At 39.0% G+C, this 16,538-nt stretch overlaps 2 protein-coding genes across 3 annotated transcripts in view; one reads left to right on the top strand and one right to left on the bottom strand.

The window, feature by feature from the left end:
- SREK1IP1 (SREK1 interacting protein 1) overlaps positions 1–12,209 on the bottom strand; it is a 51,831-nt gene extending 39,622 nt beyond the window's left edge. Inside the window, exon 1 of one of the 2 annotated variants that reach the window (XM_007973852.3) lies at positions 12,024–12,209. In XM_007973852.3, the coding sequence (XP_007972043.1) occupies positions 12,024–12,036 (13 nt within the window). In that variant the 5' untranslated portion in view covers positions 12,037–12,209. The remainder of the gene's footprint in view (positions 1–12,023) is intronic. The other variant, XM_007973860.3, reaches the window with a different exon arrangement.
- Positions 12,210–12,234: 25 nt separating this feature from the next.
- The window catches only part of CWC27 (CWC27 spliceosome associated cyclophilin), a 257,508-nt gene continuing 253,204 nt past the window's right edge, over positions 12,235–16,538 (top strand). Inside the window, exon 1 of the mRNA XM_007973839.3 lies at positions 12,235–12,698. Coding sequence (XP_007972030.1) covers positions 12,657–12,698 — 42 coding nt within the window. The 5' untranslated portion in view covers positions 12,235–12,656. The remainder of the gene's footprint in view (positions 12,699–16,538) is intronic.

The raw sequence follows: 16,538 nt of genomic DNA, 5'->3' as shown, positions 1-16,538 counted from the left end.
CTTTCTGTCTCTATGAGTTTGTCTCTTCTAGGTTCTTCATACATAGGGAAATCATACAATACTTGTCTTTGGGGCCTGGATTATTTTACTTAGCAGAATGTTTTCAAAGTTCATCCATATTATAGCATGTATTAGAGTTTTATTCCCTTTTATGGCTGAATAATATTCTATTGTATGCATATATAGTTAAAACTAATTTTATCCTCCAATAGTGGCTTCAATCAACCAATGAAAGCCCCAGTATAGTATTATGTCATTTCCTGTTTTTTTTTTTTTTTTTTTTTTTTTTTTTTGAGACAGAGTCCCGCTCTGTCGCCCAGGCTAGAGTGCAGTGGCACGCAACCTGGGCTCACTGCAAGCTCCACCTCCTGGGTTCACGCCATTCTCATACCTCAGTCTCCTGAGTAGCTGTCACTACAGGTGCCCGCCACCACGCCCAGCTAATGTTTTGTATTTTTAGTAGAGATGGGGTTTCACCGTGTTAGCCAGGATGGTCTTGATCTCCTGATGTCGTGATCTGCCCACCTCGGCCTCCCAAAGTGCTGGGATTACAGGTATTATTCCATTTTCTTGGTAAAGGGCATATAATTTCCAAACCCTTGAAATGGAGATATAATCCTAACTAAATATTTAAATACATACAGTCCAAACATAAAAGTGTTAATTTAAAAATAAATATAATTTTAAAACTATTTCTTTGGTGTTATGAAGTTAAAAATTAGTTATTTTCCCCTTAAATTTTAATATTGTTTTAAAGTATACATTATTGAGGTGGGGCATCATGGCTTACACCTGTAATCCCAGCAGTTTGAGAAGATTCCTTGAGGCCAGAAATTTGGGGCCAGCCTGGGCAACATAACGAGACCACATCTCTACAAATTTTTTTTTAATTAGCTGATCATGGCATGTGTTTTAGTCTTAGCTACCTGGGCGGCTAAGGTAGGAGGATCACTTGAGCCCAGGAATTCACGGTTATAGTGAGCTATGACTGCACCACTGCACTCCAGCCTAGCTGACAGAGGGAGACCCTGTCTCTAATTATTCTAGTAAAAGTACAGTCTCTTCTACTATAATACTTGTTTTAAAAATGCAAATATTGCTCTAATGTAATTGATACATTAGGGAAACATTTGAGCATAATGTGACTTTCATCCACACAAAACACTAAGTAAATGCAGAGCATTGCATCTAGCTGATCTGAACCACACAGGAGTATACAAAATACACAAGCACATATATCTCAAAACATTTCTAGTGACCTCAGTTCACCAAAAATGTTGAGAACATCCATTCACATCTGGCGTTACAACTTTTTATGGATTTCTTATTGCCCTCTTACTGCCACTTCATAACTCATAAACTGCAACTCTTCTGAAGTTCACTTGCACAGCAAACTCCAGGTCTTTTAAAAGGTAAAGTGTCATGTTTATTGTAATATTTATGCATTTTTTTAACCAATTAACATGTGTAAAACTGTGCTACTGTTTCTATGAGATTCCTATCTCTTTTTTTTTTTGAGACAGAGTCTCGCTCTGTTGCCCAGGCTGGAGTGCAGTGGCGTGATCTCAGCTCACTGCAAGCTCAGCCTCCCGGGTTTACACCATTCTCCTGCCTCAGCCTCCTGAGTAGCTGGGACTACAGGTGCCCGCCACCATGCCTGGCTAATTTTTCTGTATTTTTTTTTTTTTTTAGTAGAGATGGAGTTTCACCGTGTTACCCAGAATAGTCTTGATCTCCTGACCTTGTAATCCGCCTGCCTTGGCCTCCCAAAGTGCTGGGATTACAGGCGTGAGCCACCGCTCCCGGCCCCCCCGCTTTTTTTTTTTTTTAAGACCGAGTCTTGCTGTATCGCCCAGGCTGGAGTGCAGTGGAGTGATCTCAGCAAACTGCAACCTCTGCCTCCCGGGTTTAATTGATTCTCGTGCCTCAGCCTCCTGAGTAGCTGGGATTGCTGCCACACTCGGCTAATTTTTGTATTTTTAGTAGAGATGGGGTTTCACCGTGTTGGTTCCTATCTTTTTTTAATGTGTCATTGAAGCTTTTGTGCATTGTGCTCTAATCCCATTGTTTCCCCTTAAACCCTGTCATAGTTAAAAACAAATATGTTACATTGTAGCAGTATTGACTGGAATAAAATCAGATGAATAATATAATCTGAGGGTCTTTCATTATGAATACAACTGCATGTTGAAAAAAAGCTCAAGAGAACTGGAGTCAGTGTTAAATCTGTTTCCACAGAAACTGTAGATGCTAAAACAATTGAATAAAATTATGTTAAATGCATCATTACTATTACTACAACAGAATAAAAATGTTCTAATAGACAGATCTGAAATAATCTTATCTCAGCATGCATTAGAATTGAACTCATGACAAAAGGCACTGATAAAACTCATCATTCAAGTATCCCATAGTTTTAGAATAAACAAACTATGAAACTTTTTCTTGGCAGGTCATCTTCTTTCCTAAAGTTGAAACTTCTACATGACAGGGAAATATAACCAGAATTCTAAATAAAGTACTTTATATCAGCTAGTTCCTCACCAGTCTTTGGTTAAATTATTATTTCAGCTTCATTAGTCTTTACTTTTCATGATTGGGCAACTGAATGCTTCTACCCAAGAGTTTGAATCTGAGGCAACTGACTTAGTAGATCTGAGACAAGCAACACAATGAAGTGGGGACAGTTAATTCATTCTGCTGTCAGGATCCAGTTTCCGGGGGCACTGATATCACTGGCAGTAGCAGCCCTAACTAGGTCTGGGCTTGTGCAGGATCTTGGATATGGGTTCCCTGGGTCATTTCTATTTTCTGACCCTTATTATGCAGGCTTTGCCTAGATTCAGTGAGCTACCTGGTATTTTTCCTTTTCTGCTTAACTAGTCAGTTTCTATTGTTTGGAATAAGGACCCTAGCTGATATAATGGCACTCAAAATCCATGTCAAACTGACTATAGTAGGGCTATACTGTGAGGCCCTTACTCAGCTAAGTTACCTACTTCCCTGCCTTGGGCTCCTGTGCAGTTCTTGGCTCCATTCCTTTTGGAAGTTTGCTAAGGCTGTTCAGAGTAATACAGTGTGTCCATCTCAAAATTTTCCTTTCTAATCATAACCTGCAATCCAAAAGGCATTATATAAAAACATATAAATTTGACATTGGAAGAAAAAACTGAATGGCAAAAACCACCAAAAGCAAACTCAAAAGACACATGGAAACTTGAGAAAAAATATTTGCACCTCACAGGACCAAAAAAGGGCAATTATCCCTATGTATACATCTCAGTGAATCATTAAGAAAAAGACCAGTAACCAATAGGAAAAAAATGGGCAAAGGATGTTCACAGAAACGGAAACAGAAATGACTCTGAAACACGTGGAGATATGCTCAGTCCTATTTAAAACAACAGGTAAAATGTACACTAAAAACTATACTAGGATTCCATTTTCACTTATCAGAATCGCAAAGATTGAAAAGGCTGAAGGAAGTGTAGGGGGTCATCCTCTCATACATTGCTGGCAGGAGCATAAATTAGTACTATCTCTTATGGAAAGCAAGCTGATAAAACCTGTCAGAATTACAAGCGTATATACCTCTCTGATACAATAGTCTCACATTTGGGAATGACTTCTCCCAATTTATTTGCACAAATGCATACTGACTTATGTAGAATGTTATTCACTATAGCATTGTTTGTAATAGGGACAGAGTGGAAATAATTTAAATGTCAATATGGAACTGGCTAAATCAATTATGGTATGAAATAATGGGGATGGTCTTTATTTAATGATGTTATGATCGCTAACATATATTGTAAAAAGAAAAAAAGCAAGGTGCATAACAGTGTTAATGGCATGTTGCCATTTGTATTAAAAAAAGGTGATAGAGTAGGAGCACTGTCTTCTCAGACAAACACCACCACTTTAAATTCCAGCTCCCTTTCTAGCCTCATGCATTTCACGGAAATTACTTCTCTTCTAATTATAAGCAGCCAGAAAGAGCAGACAATAAAATACAGATAAGATAGCTCAGGCCCAAAGGGAGTTGGAGGGGAAGTCTCTTGAGCAACTGCCAAACTTCACCCTCATACAATGGGCCCCAGTAAAATAGTGGGCCTTAATAAGCACATGCCTTCCCCTTCAGGTGCACTAGGATAGAAAAGATAAAAGCAGACTTGGGGGATATGCCTGCAGCTGCAGAAAGATGTATGGGAACTGACACACGACTCTCCCTCACAGATAAGCACAAGGAAGAGACAGAGAAGCAGTCCAAGCCTCTGATAAACTCTCCCACCCTGAATCTTTAAGAACTTTTAGTTTGTAAGCAAGTGTGCCTCTCACCTAACTCGGCCAGAAGGCGCCTCTCAGGTTTGATTTCTCTAAATAAATCTGTCCTGACTGGCAAGCCATCTTTTCATGTTTCTTACCTCTTTCTTTAATTCTTACAGAAGATATTAGACGTACCTCTGTAAGGATATACATTGGTTACTTGAAGAAAGAAAACTAAGTCCAGATGGAGAAAGAGTTAAGAGACATGTCACTATATACCTTTTGGCACCTTTAAAATGTGAAAGGTGATTAAATTACCCTTTCAAAAACCAATCTGGAAAATCTCCCCCAAACAAAACTGTAACACTAAGAAAAGTAATTGTCAAGTAAATATTATCTGAAAAAGGCAATGATTGCATTTGTAAATTCTTCAGAGAGGCTACACTGCAGACTTTCTATAAAATTTTATCAACTCATGATGTCAGGAACAAATTTTAGAGGTCTTCATTCTTATACTTGCTAAATATTAAGGGCTTACTCTGAATCTAGTATTCTGTTAAACAACTTGGGTGGTGGTGGGAGGAATCAGGTAATTGGGCTGGTCCTTTATCTTTCAGTAACTTAAAGTAGCCACATAATTTTGAATACAACTCAGTGCTTACCATGATGTAGAGTTGCTAAGAGGTGCTCAACAAATACTTATTGATTTGAGGTTATAAGCTTAAGAAAATACAGTCATGTTTCATTTAATGACACAGATACATTCTGAGAAATGTGTTGTGAGGCACAACACAGAAATTTTGTCCTTGTGGCAATGTCACAGTGTACATAAACCTGGGTGATATAGCCTATATACACCTAGGCTCTATGGTATAGCCTATTGCTCCTAAGTCACCGTATTGATACTGCAGGCAGTTGTAACACAATGGTGAGTACTTGTGTATCTAAATATACCTAAACATTGAAAAGATACAGTAAAAATAAGAGTATTACAATCTTATGGGACCAACATTGTATATGCAGTCAGTTATTAACCAAAACATCATTTTGTGGTGCATGACTGTACTTCAGAAGTTGGGAACTGGCAACTTTTCTGGACCCCAGTAGCCAGCTAAGAAATATGCGTGTGCATATACACACACACTCAATTTATTTGTCAAAATTCTTTAAGCTGAACATTTGTGATCTGTGCTGTTTTTAAAACATGTAAATTATATCTTAGTAGTTAGCACAAAAGAAAAAAAATTTTAAAGTTAACAGTAGGCAATGAAGAAACAGAAAATACTGAGAAAACCAAAAAGAAGGGGCAAAAATAAAAGGACTGAGAAAAATTGAGAGAAAGATGGAGTCCTCAACAGTTGCTTCAGATTCGTCAGTGGTCACCAAAGGAATCTCATATTTGATTTAAATTTATTTCCTTGAAATTTTACAACACCTATCTTTCCGAAGTCAACAACTTAGTCACTGGGAACTTTAACAGTGATGCTTAGAACTTAATATTATATTTTTCTTATTGTCTATTTTGGAATTTAGGGAAGCCAGACATTTTCATTAAAATATTTTTTACAATCGCTTAAATTTAAACATATACAGCTTAATTAACTAACTTTTTTAGTACTAATTAGAAATTGCAATTACTTCTGTCGCAGGATCCATTCTTTTCGTTTTTAATTGGATTAGAGTCAATTGGATTAATTTTGTTTGGTAACAAGTTTTACATTTGGTTACCCCATTACGGTTTTAGTTACAATCTGGGGACCTATAAAGATAATTTCAGTTTCTTCTGCTTTTAAAATTCAAACTGCAGCCATATTTTATAAGTGGTAATATCTATTTATATAATACATATGTTCTGCTTAAGTTGATGCAAAGTAAAATTCCAAGTATTTTACTTTTATACCATTTATATTAAAAATTCATAGATACACTCCTTTCTTTGGGACTCCAAATATTGTACCAAAGTCAAAGTAGAAAAATCAGTAGAAATTAGACATTTTTTACTAAAACATTAATACTTCATTAATTAATAAGATAATTTAAAAAACAAGCTAAATGAGTTTCTCAATGAAAGTATTCTGAAATAGCAGATGTCTTAATAGCCCATTAAAAATGCCTTCATAGGCCAGGTGTGGTGGCTCACAACTGTAATCCCAGCACTTTGGGAGGCTGAAGTAGGTAGATCACTTGAGGCCAGGAGTTCAAGACAAACCTGGGCAACATGGTGAAACCCCATCTTTACTAAAATTTCAAAACTTAGCCAGGCATGGTGGTGGACGCCTGTAATCCCAGCTGCTCAGGAGGCTGAGGCATAAGAATCACTTGAACCCAGGAGGCGGAGGTTGCAGTGAGCTGAGATTGTGTCACTACACTCCAGCTGGGTGACAGAGCGAGACTCTGTCTCCAAATAAATATATAAATAAATTAATTAAATTAAAATTTAAAAAATGCCTTCATAATCATTTGACTCCAAAGGGAGAAACAGTAAATCAACCAAAGAGCTGTTTAAACTACTGATATAAGTTTTATATTGATATGAAACGTATAAAATTCTTTAGTCTACATGCCTCACAAAGTACAACTAATCCGTGAAGAAAAACGGTGTTAAGAAGAGACAGAGAGGCCGGGTGCGGTGGCTCATGCCTGTAATCCCAGCACTTTGGGAGGCTGAGGTGGGCGGATCACAGGGTCAGGAGATCTAGACCATCCTGGCTAACACGGTAAAACCTGTTTCTACAAAAATTACCTGGGTATGGTGGCATGTGCCTGCAGTCCCAGTTACTCAGGAGGCTGAGGCAAGAGAATCACTTGAACCCGCCAGGCAGAGGCTGCAGTGAGCCAAGATAGCACCACTGCACTCCAGCCTGGGTGACAGAGCAACACTCTGTCCCAAAAAAATAAAAAATAAAAAAAGAAGAGACAGAGAAAATTGTTTAAGAGACAGAAATTTAATTACCTAATGAAACAGAATGAAGACTGTATTAGTTTAATCTGTTTAGTACTATTTCTGCTGCTCAGCAGCAGAAATAGTACCCAACCCTCTAGTAATCAACCCTCTAATTATTCATTTGATTTACCTATCATGGGTATGACTTTGAACTCGATGTTAGAGAAGCCATAGGGATGAATCAAGCCCCTACGGGGATATTCAATCTTTTGGCTTCACTGGGCCACACTGTTTTGGGCCACACTTGCATTGTACTTTTACAGGGCAGTCACACCTATTATCTCAGTGCTGTCATACCTATTATCTCAGCGCTCTCACACCTATTATCTCAGCACTGTCACACCTATTATCTCAATTTTTGCTGGGTTTAAACAGTTTATGTCTTGCCATCCAACTTAATGGCACAATTTAACATTATTATACTTTGAAGCATCATTTTGAATTGAAAGAAGGTTAACATATCTCTAACAGTGGTGTAAGTTTAAGAGAATTTTAATAAGAGCTTAGAAATCACTTTTGTCCCCTTTCTTAAGTAGTATTATCATGTATTGCTTAAAGTTTTATGAGGGTATAAACTATAGAATACACCGAAATACACTAACACTAACAATAGCTGATAAGCTTTAAAAAAAAAAAAAAAATCACACAAAAAAATCCCATAATGTTTTAAGAAAGTTTACAAATTTGTGTTGGGCTGCATTCACAGTCATCTTGAGCTGCATGGAGCCCATGGGAAGCGACACTATACTAGTTTATCTATGGTAATGCACTCACAGCTGTAATCCATGACAGAATGTGCCAGGTTCCATAAAAGACACAGAGCTCTATTTAGTAACTATGAAAAAGTGGCAGGCAAGAGTTTCAGCTAAGAGATCAGGAAAGCTTCCCACAGGTAGTTACAGGCAAAATAGGAGGTAATAACAAAGGCTCGTAGGTAGGAAAGCACTTGAGAGGTTCACAGAATAATTGGCCAAGTCAGATTTTTGCAGGATTGTAGAACGCATGAGGGGAGTGGTGGAAGGAAAGAGTAGAAACAGTGATTTGGTCAGGCTCGGGAGTGTGCACTTCATTCTTGCAGAGAGAGATGGAGAGATTTGGCATTTTAACACGTTAGAAACTTAAGAAACCTTAGCCTTCAACTTTGTTATAGAGACACAAAAACTGAATCTCCAAAAGGTTAAGTGGCTTGAAGAGAATTACAAAATTCACAGATAGGGGTGAAGAACTAAGTTCATGCCTCCCAGCAATGGCAGGATCAGATATATGATTTGGGAAAATTATTTTAGCAGCAAAGTGCAATATAGACTAGAGAGAAAAGAAATTACCTATAGTCTAGTTTAGGAATAAAGAGCAATTGGATGTAATTTAGAATTCTTCTATTACTAAGATACTATCATAATGTGTTTTAAAAATCTTATTCACTGTGATGTGCCAGACTGAAATGTTAACTTGGCCATAGAAAAACTCCCTACCTTGGCTATAGGCTTCAGTGAAGGAGATAATAAGAAAACAGTTTTGTGCCAACTATATCAGTAACATATATTGCCACTTGTGCCAGTTCAACTCTTCATGGAGAGTGGTGAATCACTGACATGAATGTTGGAGGTAATTTCAACAACTGTGAACAGGAAAAGCAGTTTTTCAAAGAAAGTAAATTTCACTGAAACCTGTGATCAAATATTATTTCTATAATAACGACTAAGAGTAAGATTTTCCTAAATGCCTACATTTCATTGTATTACCTATATAATGGTATAAGCTTATACACAATGCTATGAAAACACAGGTGAAGCACATGATCATAAAACAGACAAGGCTGATTTTTATGTGTGGTTTGCAGAAAATAGCCTTGTTACTTTATAATCATACCTTGTCATAATCACTAGCAGGACCACCCCAAGAAATGCCAAACTGAATCCGTTAAACCTAAAATTAAAGAGCATAACATAATACTTGTCCTCCTTGATGATCACCTTGAAAGGTTTAGATTAGTCCTATTTTCCTTTAATACCCTGTCTGGATCGATCATCCAAGAAATTATCTTATGATTTTCTGTATCTGTATTTTCTAATGACACTTGCATTGTACTTTTACAGCACTGTCACACCTATTATCTCAATTTTTGCTAGGTTTAAACAGTTTATCTATACCTTGCCGTCTGGCTTAATTGCACAATTTTACATTATTATACTTTGACGCATTATTTTGAATTGAAAGAAGGTTAACATATCTATAACACTGGTCTAAGTTTAAGAGAATTTTAATAAGGGTTTAAAAAATCACTTTTGTCCCCTTTCTTAAGTAGCACATTTTTATGTACTGCCTAAAGTTTTATGAGGGCACAGGCTATGGCACTGTTTCCTCCAGAGTGCCCATATCACACAGGTGCCCAAAAGGCTTGCTCAAGCAATGAAATGAGCAGTTATGGTAACCGGTCAACTTTGAGTACAGCTGTGTAGTACAAAGATCACCAGAGCTGATTTGGCCTATCAGGATGCCTAGGCAATCTACCGTGTAGGTTTATCTTTCATGGCTGGCCTCTTAGATATTGACCAGGCTTCAGCCACAGACCTTCTGTTCACATTCTACACACCATCTAAGCAGAGTGCTCCACTCCCATAGCCTTACCTCCTATTATGTGTGTGGATAACACCCAAATCATTGTCTTTGACTTCTTTCCTAAGCTACAAATTATATCTCTATTAACTATTTGCATACCTATGTTTGACTAACCTCAACACAACAAGCCCCAAATTGGATGTCATCATCCCCTTAACCCCTGCCCCTTGTGAGGTGTTGTCATATCAGTAAATAGCCCCACCCAATTGCTTAACAGTAAAACCCAGGTAAACCTCATTTCCTCTTTTACCTACCCATATTGAATCAATCATCAACTCCTAGTGATTCTACCATCAAAAATGTATCTTCAATTTATCCGCTTCTCTCCTTACCTATTGAGACCATATCTTAGCCACACATTATCATAACTCACCAGAATTACTCCTAACTGGTAAACTTTGTCTCCAATCTACTTTCTAGCCAGAATTATCTTTCCGAAATGTGAATCTGCTTTAAAACCCTTAAATGGCTTCCTACCATTCGTAGGATAACGCCAAACCTCTTGTCATGGTCTACAGGTCCTTAAAGAGCTGGAAACTACCTTGGAAGTTAACCTATACGATGGTAAAATGAATGACGCGCACAGTCTAGAGGAACCAGACTGACCTCTTGCTTACCAGCTATCTCATAATAGACAAATTACTGGATTTCTTTGTCCCTCAGTGTCCTCATCTGTAAAATGGGAATATTAATACTCATTTCAAAGTGCAGTTATGAATATTAAATGAGATAGAATACAATGTTTGATACAGTATCTGACATATTTGACACATAAATATTAGTCAATATTTACTTAATTTCTCACTTATCTCCCATTTGTATTTGAGTTCCGTCCATAGAAAACATCTTTCATTTCCTCTTCTCACATATTTCCTCTTCCTTTACGTATCCAGTTCCTCCAACTGCAGTCTCCTCTCCCTTCAAGCCACCCCTCCTACAATTTAGATCACCTCCTAAGTGCTACATCCTTTGGAAAGTCCTTCTGCCCATCCTGCATGTATCTCGTGGCCTTACTTTGTGCTTCCTAAGGTCTTGCATTTTTCTTGTCATGGCACTTGTCCCACTTTATATAAATTTCTCTCTCTTCACTGCTAAATTCTAAGTTCTGTGTGAAGCGTAACCATGTCTACCTTGCTCACCACTGTATTTTCAATGCCTAGTACCAGTGCCTGGCACACAGTAGGCTTAATAAAGAGTATATATTTCCTCTCTCACAGCTCCTGATGTACTCCTCCGCAAACTGCAGTTAGTACAAAAGCACAGTGTTCCAATAACAGCTATCTATAGAAAGATTTTCAAAAAAGGCTGCCACAGAACAAAGAATCTGGTCAAATAATACTGGGAAGGGCAGGTTTAAACAAAGTCAGGGCTCTGAACCATAATAATTCTCAGAATCTTTTCTATTACTCAGGTGCACTGTGAATTTCCAAGTTGGGAGGTGGGGTGTAGGAGTGTATATTTCTGAAAATGTCTCCTGCAAACACTGTTCTGCAGTGGCAAAGCCGGTTTGAGGAGATGCTCTCAGCTACTAGAACTTCCAAGTAAGCTGGTAGTTGAGGACGAGAAAATCTTTTAAGTAATTATTCTGCAGAGTTCACCGTTTTTAAGTCAGTAACTTCTGGACACAGAATTTGAGAGTTAGAATAAATCTTATATATAATTCAACAAAGCTCCTTCTTTTTATAAGGAAACTGAGGCCCAGAAGCAAAAAGCGACCAATCTATGGCCACGGAGCAGCTACATACAACAGGAAGAGCTAGGAGTAGAACCCGGACACCCGGTGGGTCCTAGCGACTTCTAAGACAGACGGCCCCTCCGGTTACCTGGGTCGGCCAAGTGTTCCCACTTCAAATTTTAGTTTTAAGCCATACCATAGTTAAGGTAGTTTTTCTTGGCTGCTTGCCCCCTTAGGCCCACAGTCACAGTCTCTCCCTCCTCCCTCCCTTCCACAATACACTTTCCCTGTAATCCCATGCAGCTGGGGCTTGGCTCCTGGGGGAAAACAGTTACTTTCTTTCCTTCAGAGTGTGTCTTTGGAGTGTAAACTTTTTCATGTAAACAAAACAAACCTGTGAATTTTAAGGCCTCCGCCTAAATCCCCATGGGCGCTGATCCCCACACTCCGCACCCTACCCTACCATCCCTTGCGCTCCCTTCAGATCCCGGACGCAGAGGCCCTGTAATTGCTCCTTACCTGGGACTGCCATGACGGTGGTAAGAGGGGTCACTTGAGCCTCCGGCTTTCGAAGTGGCGCTTGCTTCCCGCCAGCTGCAAGAACAAGGCACAGCCAAAGCGCCGTTTTCCTTCCCCCAGCGCAGCAGCACCTTCGCTACGGTGGGTAAGGCCCTGTACGTTTCTAGCGGCAGCAGAACCAGTAGACGCGGATGCAGTTTCTGGACGAGTCATATTGCAGAAGACACATGGTCCGAACCATTACTGATAGTTTTTTGGGGAGGTTCAGTTTGATCTGCACACGCGAGTAGTGTAAACACCGCCAAGACTTATTAAGTGTCCCTTCTAATATTGTAATACAAATTATATTAAGCTATAATAACTTTACAGACTTCTCTCGTTCCCTGGAATACATTGGAATAACCCTTCTCAGGGTTAGCGGTGCTCGGGTCCGGTAACAACATGGCGGCGTCCGTGAGGGGCTCCTTTGGGCAAGGGTAGTGTTTGGTGTCCCCGTCTTGCGTGATATTGACAAACTGAAGTTTTCCTGCACTACTCGACTTAAGGAAGAGTGTACTCGTAGGCGGACAGTTTTAGTGACCGGCCGTCCGCTCTCATCCCTCATAAGGCGCAGAGTCCTTTGTACTGACCAGGATGAGCAACATCTACATCCAGGAGCCTCCCACGAATGGGAAGGTGAGAGCCTCATCTAGGGAACTTGGGGTCCTGGGATCCCCAAAGTGAGATTTCCCGGATTTGGGGCGGGAGATGGGTTTCGGGATCTCGTGGTAGGAAGAGACCACGAGAAGTGTTGTCTTTACTCCTGCATGTGGACAATGTTGCATCGAAACACTGAAGTTGATACTTTTCAGGACGTACTTGAAAAAGTCAGGTGGAGATTTCTCTACCTACCAGCATTCCGGTCCTATTTTCTGCTTTAACCTAGCTCATGCAGCCGATTTCTAGAGTCTTAGGTTTTTAAACGTACATTTTTGAGTTTGATACAGTCTTTGCTTAACTTGGAGGTCATTCATTCTCCATTTCTTCTGCAGTCATTAATTGAACGCCTGCTAGGCACTGGGCACTGTACTAGGCGCCGGAGATACAAAGATGGATGGGTAGGGTAGTTGTTTTCCCGGAAGAGCTTATAGTTTAGTTTGTGAGATCGGTAAACAAAAGCCTGTATGTCTGATAAGCGTGCTTGTGGAGAAGAGACCAGGTTGCTATGGCGGTACTGAGTAGTGAACAACTGGGAAAGTTAGGAAAAACCTCATGGAAAAGGTATCTTTTGAGCTGATTTTAAAACCTGAGATGACTGTCTGTCAGAGAAAGTGGGAAATGGGGACTGTTACCACATAAGAATGGGGAAAGGTTTCTCTAATTGATTTGATGGCTAATGTATGCCAGTTCCCATCCAAGGTGTTTGTATACTGTACAAGGCAGAAGAGTCCGTTGTGGAATAAGTGTCACTTGAATTCTTAAATTGAGACCTAGCCTATCTCATATGAAATTTGATGAATCAGCATATTGGAGAAAATGAGATTGAAAGTATATAGTTGAATTAAGATAAGCTAAATTTACACAACATACCATCGTGTTTGTTACATGATTGCATCATAAATAATTTATGCAGTCTTTTATTCATTGACATTTGATAATATAATGAGAGCAATTTAAAAGCAAAACCAAAAATGCTGTAATTCCCAGCAAAAATTTAATGGGTATTTTGGGCAGCTCAATTCTTTCAATTCTTTGAACTTCTCCTGGGCATTGTAGGTTAGTGTGTCCATCCCACCCCTCACCTATTTTATTTAATATCAATGTGAAAACCCAAAATACATACCTCCTCCTATTTCCAAATGTTTCTTGAGGGCCAGTATCACCCCCAGTTAATAAACACTGGTAGAGATTGAATAGATTTACCATACTGCTAGACAGGGCCTTCACACTTGCTGTTCCTCTGTCTAATCAGGTGTTGACCTCAGCAAAGAGTCCTTTCTTATCTACTTTCTATTAAATAGCAAACTTCAATCATGCTTTGCATCCCAGCATTCTCTGGCCCCCTTAACTTTTTTAGTTTTTTCCATGGTATTTATTAATTATTTAGTATTACTGTATCCTTCCTCCTACCTTCCCCCTATATAATGCAAGGAACATCAGGGCAGAGACAAGCATCTAGAACAGTACTTGATACATGATAGAAGGAGTTCAGATATGTATTGAATAAACGAATGGATGGATGAATTAATACTATATTTTTCTTAGTTTTTGAGGAGTATTAAGCGTCACTGAGTTTGAGGTTACACTGCTGCTGGTCAAGGACAGACTTAATTGCTTTGTTCTAAAGGAAGATTTGGCATGGTCATATAGATGAAAAGCTTTAACAAGGATATATTCCTGAATAGATTATTCATTCAACGAATAATGATTGAGCAAATCAATTGCCAGGCTCTATGCTAGGTTTTAGGGATACAATGGAAAGAAAAAAAACACATTGTCTGAGTTATCATGAGTTAATTGAGTGAAGTGTACATTGACTGAATAATCATGCAAATAAATGTTTAACTACAAAATATGATAAATACTGTCTTCTGAACAGAAACGGGCTGAATAATAACATAAGGGCTCAAGTTTTCATCCAAAAACTTGGGACTTTTTCCACCATAAGGCTCATCAAAGATATTAAAGCTTCTAAGTTCTGTAAGGTTGAGAGTGTGGACAAAAATTTGGTGTGTGAAGAATTTGAAGCAAATGTAATAAGTCTGTTCAATGGATGTTTATTGCATTTACTACCTAATGGTACATTAGGTACTGAAAGGGTACAGAGACATTCAGAGTAAATGGGACAAAATTCCTCCCTTCAAAGAGCTTAGTATCGGCTTGGGAAGTAATTGATAATGATACCAGTGCTTGGTCCCTGGTTGTCCATAAATGTTCTGTGTTTTGCTGTAACCCTAGCCGCTGAAGATGAGGCAAAGAAATATAGTACTTGATAGAAATTTTTTAAGCATAAGAGGTAATTCCCTGAAGATGAAATTTCCACATATTATGATCACTTATTCTAAATTGTGTCTGGCTTCTTCACTTAGCATAATGTTGCTTTCAAATGATAGGGGTCTGTCTTATTGTTGTACACGCTTAGTTTTTAAATGTATTGAAAATCAAAATGGCTTTATAAGTATATTTGCATATATATTTATAAGAAACATGATATTGTCAAAGTATTAATTGGGAATTTTAAGAGAAAGAGCCAAGGAGGCCTACAAAGTAGTGATGGCCGAAGAGAATGTATGGCCAGAGGAGGAAGGAGCCATATACCTTCTTTATTAATTCAGTAGCTTATTAATGAAAAGATTAAGAAACCCTGGTGAGCAAGGTGGCCTGATTACATATGCATTCTTTTTACTAGGTGTAAGTTGCCTTTAGCCAAAAAAAAAAAAAAAAAAAAAAAAACCACGTAATAATGACTGTCATTTTTTGAGCACTTATTATTTATCATGTGCTTTTCTAAGCAGCCTATGTATTATAGCTCATTTTGTTGTCACAGAAATCCTAAAAGATATTATTATCCCTGTTTTTAGATTAGGAAATTAAGTGACAGAGATGTCAGATAGTGTGCACAAGGTAACAAAACTAGTAAGTGGAAGGGCCAGTATTTGAATTTGGGCATCCTGATTCCAGAGCCTGTGGAGGGAGGGATGATGTAATTAGCGTGTTCATTAGAGCAGTGGTTTCTAAACCAGTAAGTGCATACTTCAGTGGATGTGCAAAACCATCCATGAGCTGTGGGGAGAAAATCTATATATATTTGTATTTTTTCGTTTGTTTAAATGCATTATTTAATATATATAAAAAGATGACAGCCAGGCGCAGTGGCTCATGCCTGTAATCTCAGCACTTTGGGAGACTGAGGCAGATTGCCTGAGGTCAGGAGTTTGAGACCAGTCTGGCCAACAGGATGAAACCCTGTCTCTACTTAAAAAATGCAAAAAAATTAGCCGGGCATGTTGGCGTACGCCTGTAATCCCAGCTACTCAGGAGGCTAAGGCAGGGGAATTGCTTGAACCAGGGAGGTGGAGGTTGCAGTGAACCGAGATCGCGCCACTACACTCCGGCCTGGGAGACAGAGCGAGACTCCGTCTCAAGAAAAAAAGAAAAAAGAAAGAAAAAAAAAAAGTCCAGGCGCGGTGGTTCATGCCTGTAATCCCAGCACTTTGGGAAGCCGAGGCGGGCGGATCATGAGATCAGGAGTTCGCGACCAGCCTGGCCAACATGGTGAAACCTCGTCTCTACTAAAGATACAAAAAAATAGCCGGGCGTGGTGGTACGCGCCTGTAATCCCAGCCACTCGGGAAGCTGAGGCAGGAGAATTGCTTGAACCTGAAAGGCAGAGGTTGCAGTGAGTCGAGATTGCGCCATTGCATTCCAGCCTGCGCAACAGGGCGAGACTCTGCCTCAAAAAAAAAAAAAAAAGGCACTTTTTTGGCGTTGTGATGTAATTTTTCATAATGACTAGCTAAATAGATTTATAGACCT

Source organism: Chlorocebus sabaeus, chromosome 4, assembly GCF_047675955.1.
Source record: "Chlorocebus sabaeus isolate Y175 chromosome 4, mChlSab1.0.hap1, whole genome shotgun sequence".
NCBI lineage: Eukaryota > Metazoa > Chordata > Mammalia > Primates > Cercopithecidae > Chlorocebus > Chlorocebus sabaeus.
This window is presented reverse-complemented; position numbering and strand designations above follow the sequence as displayed.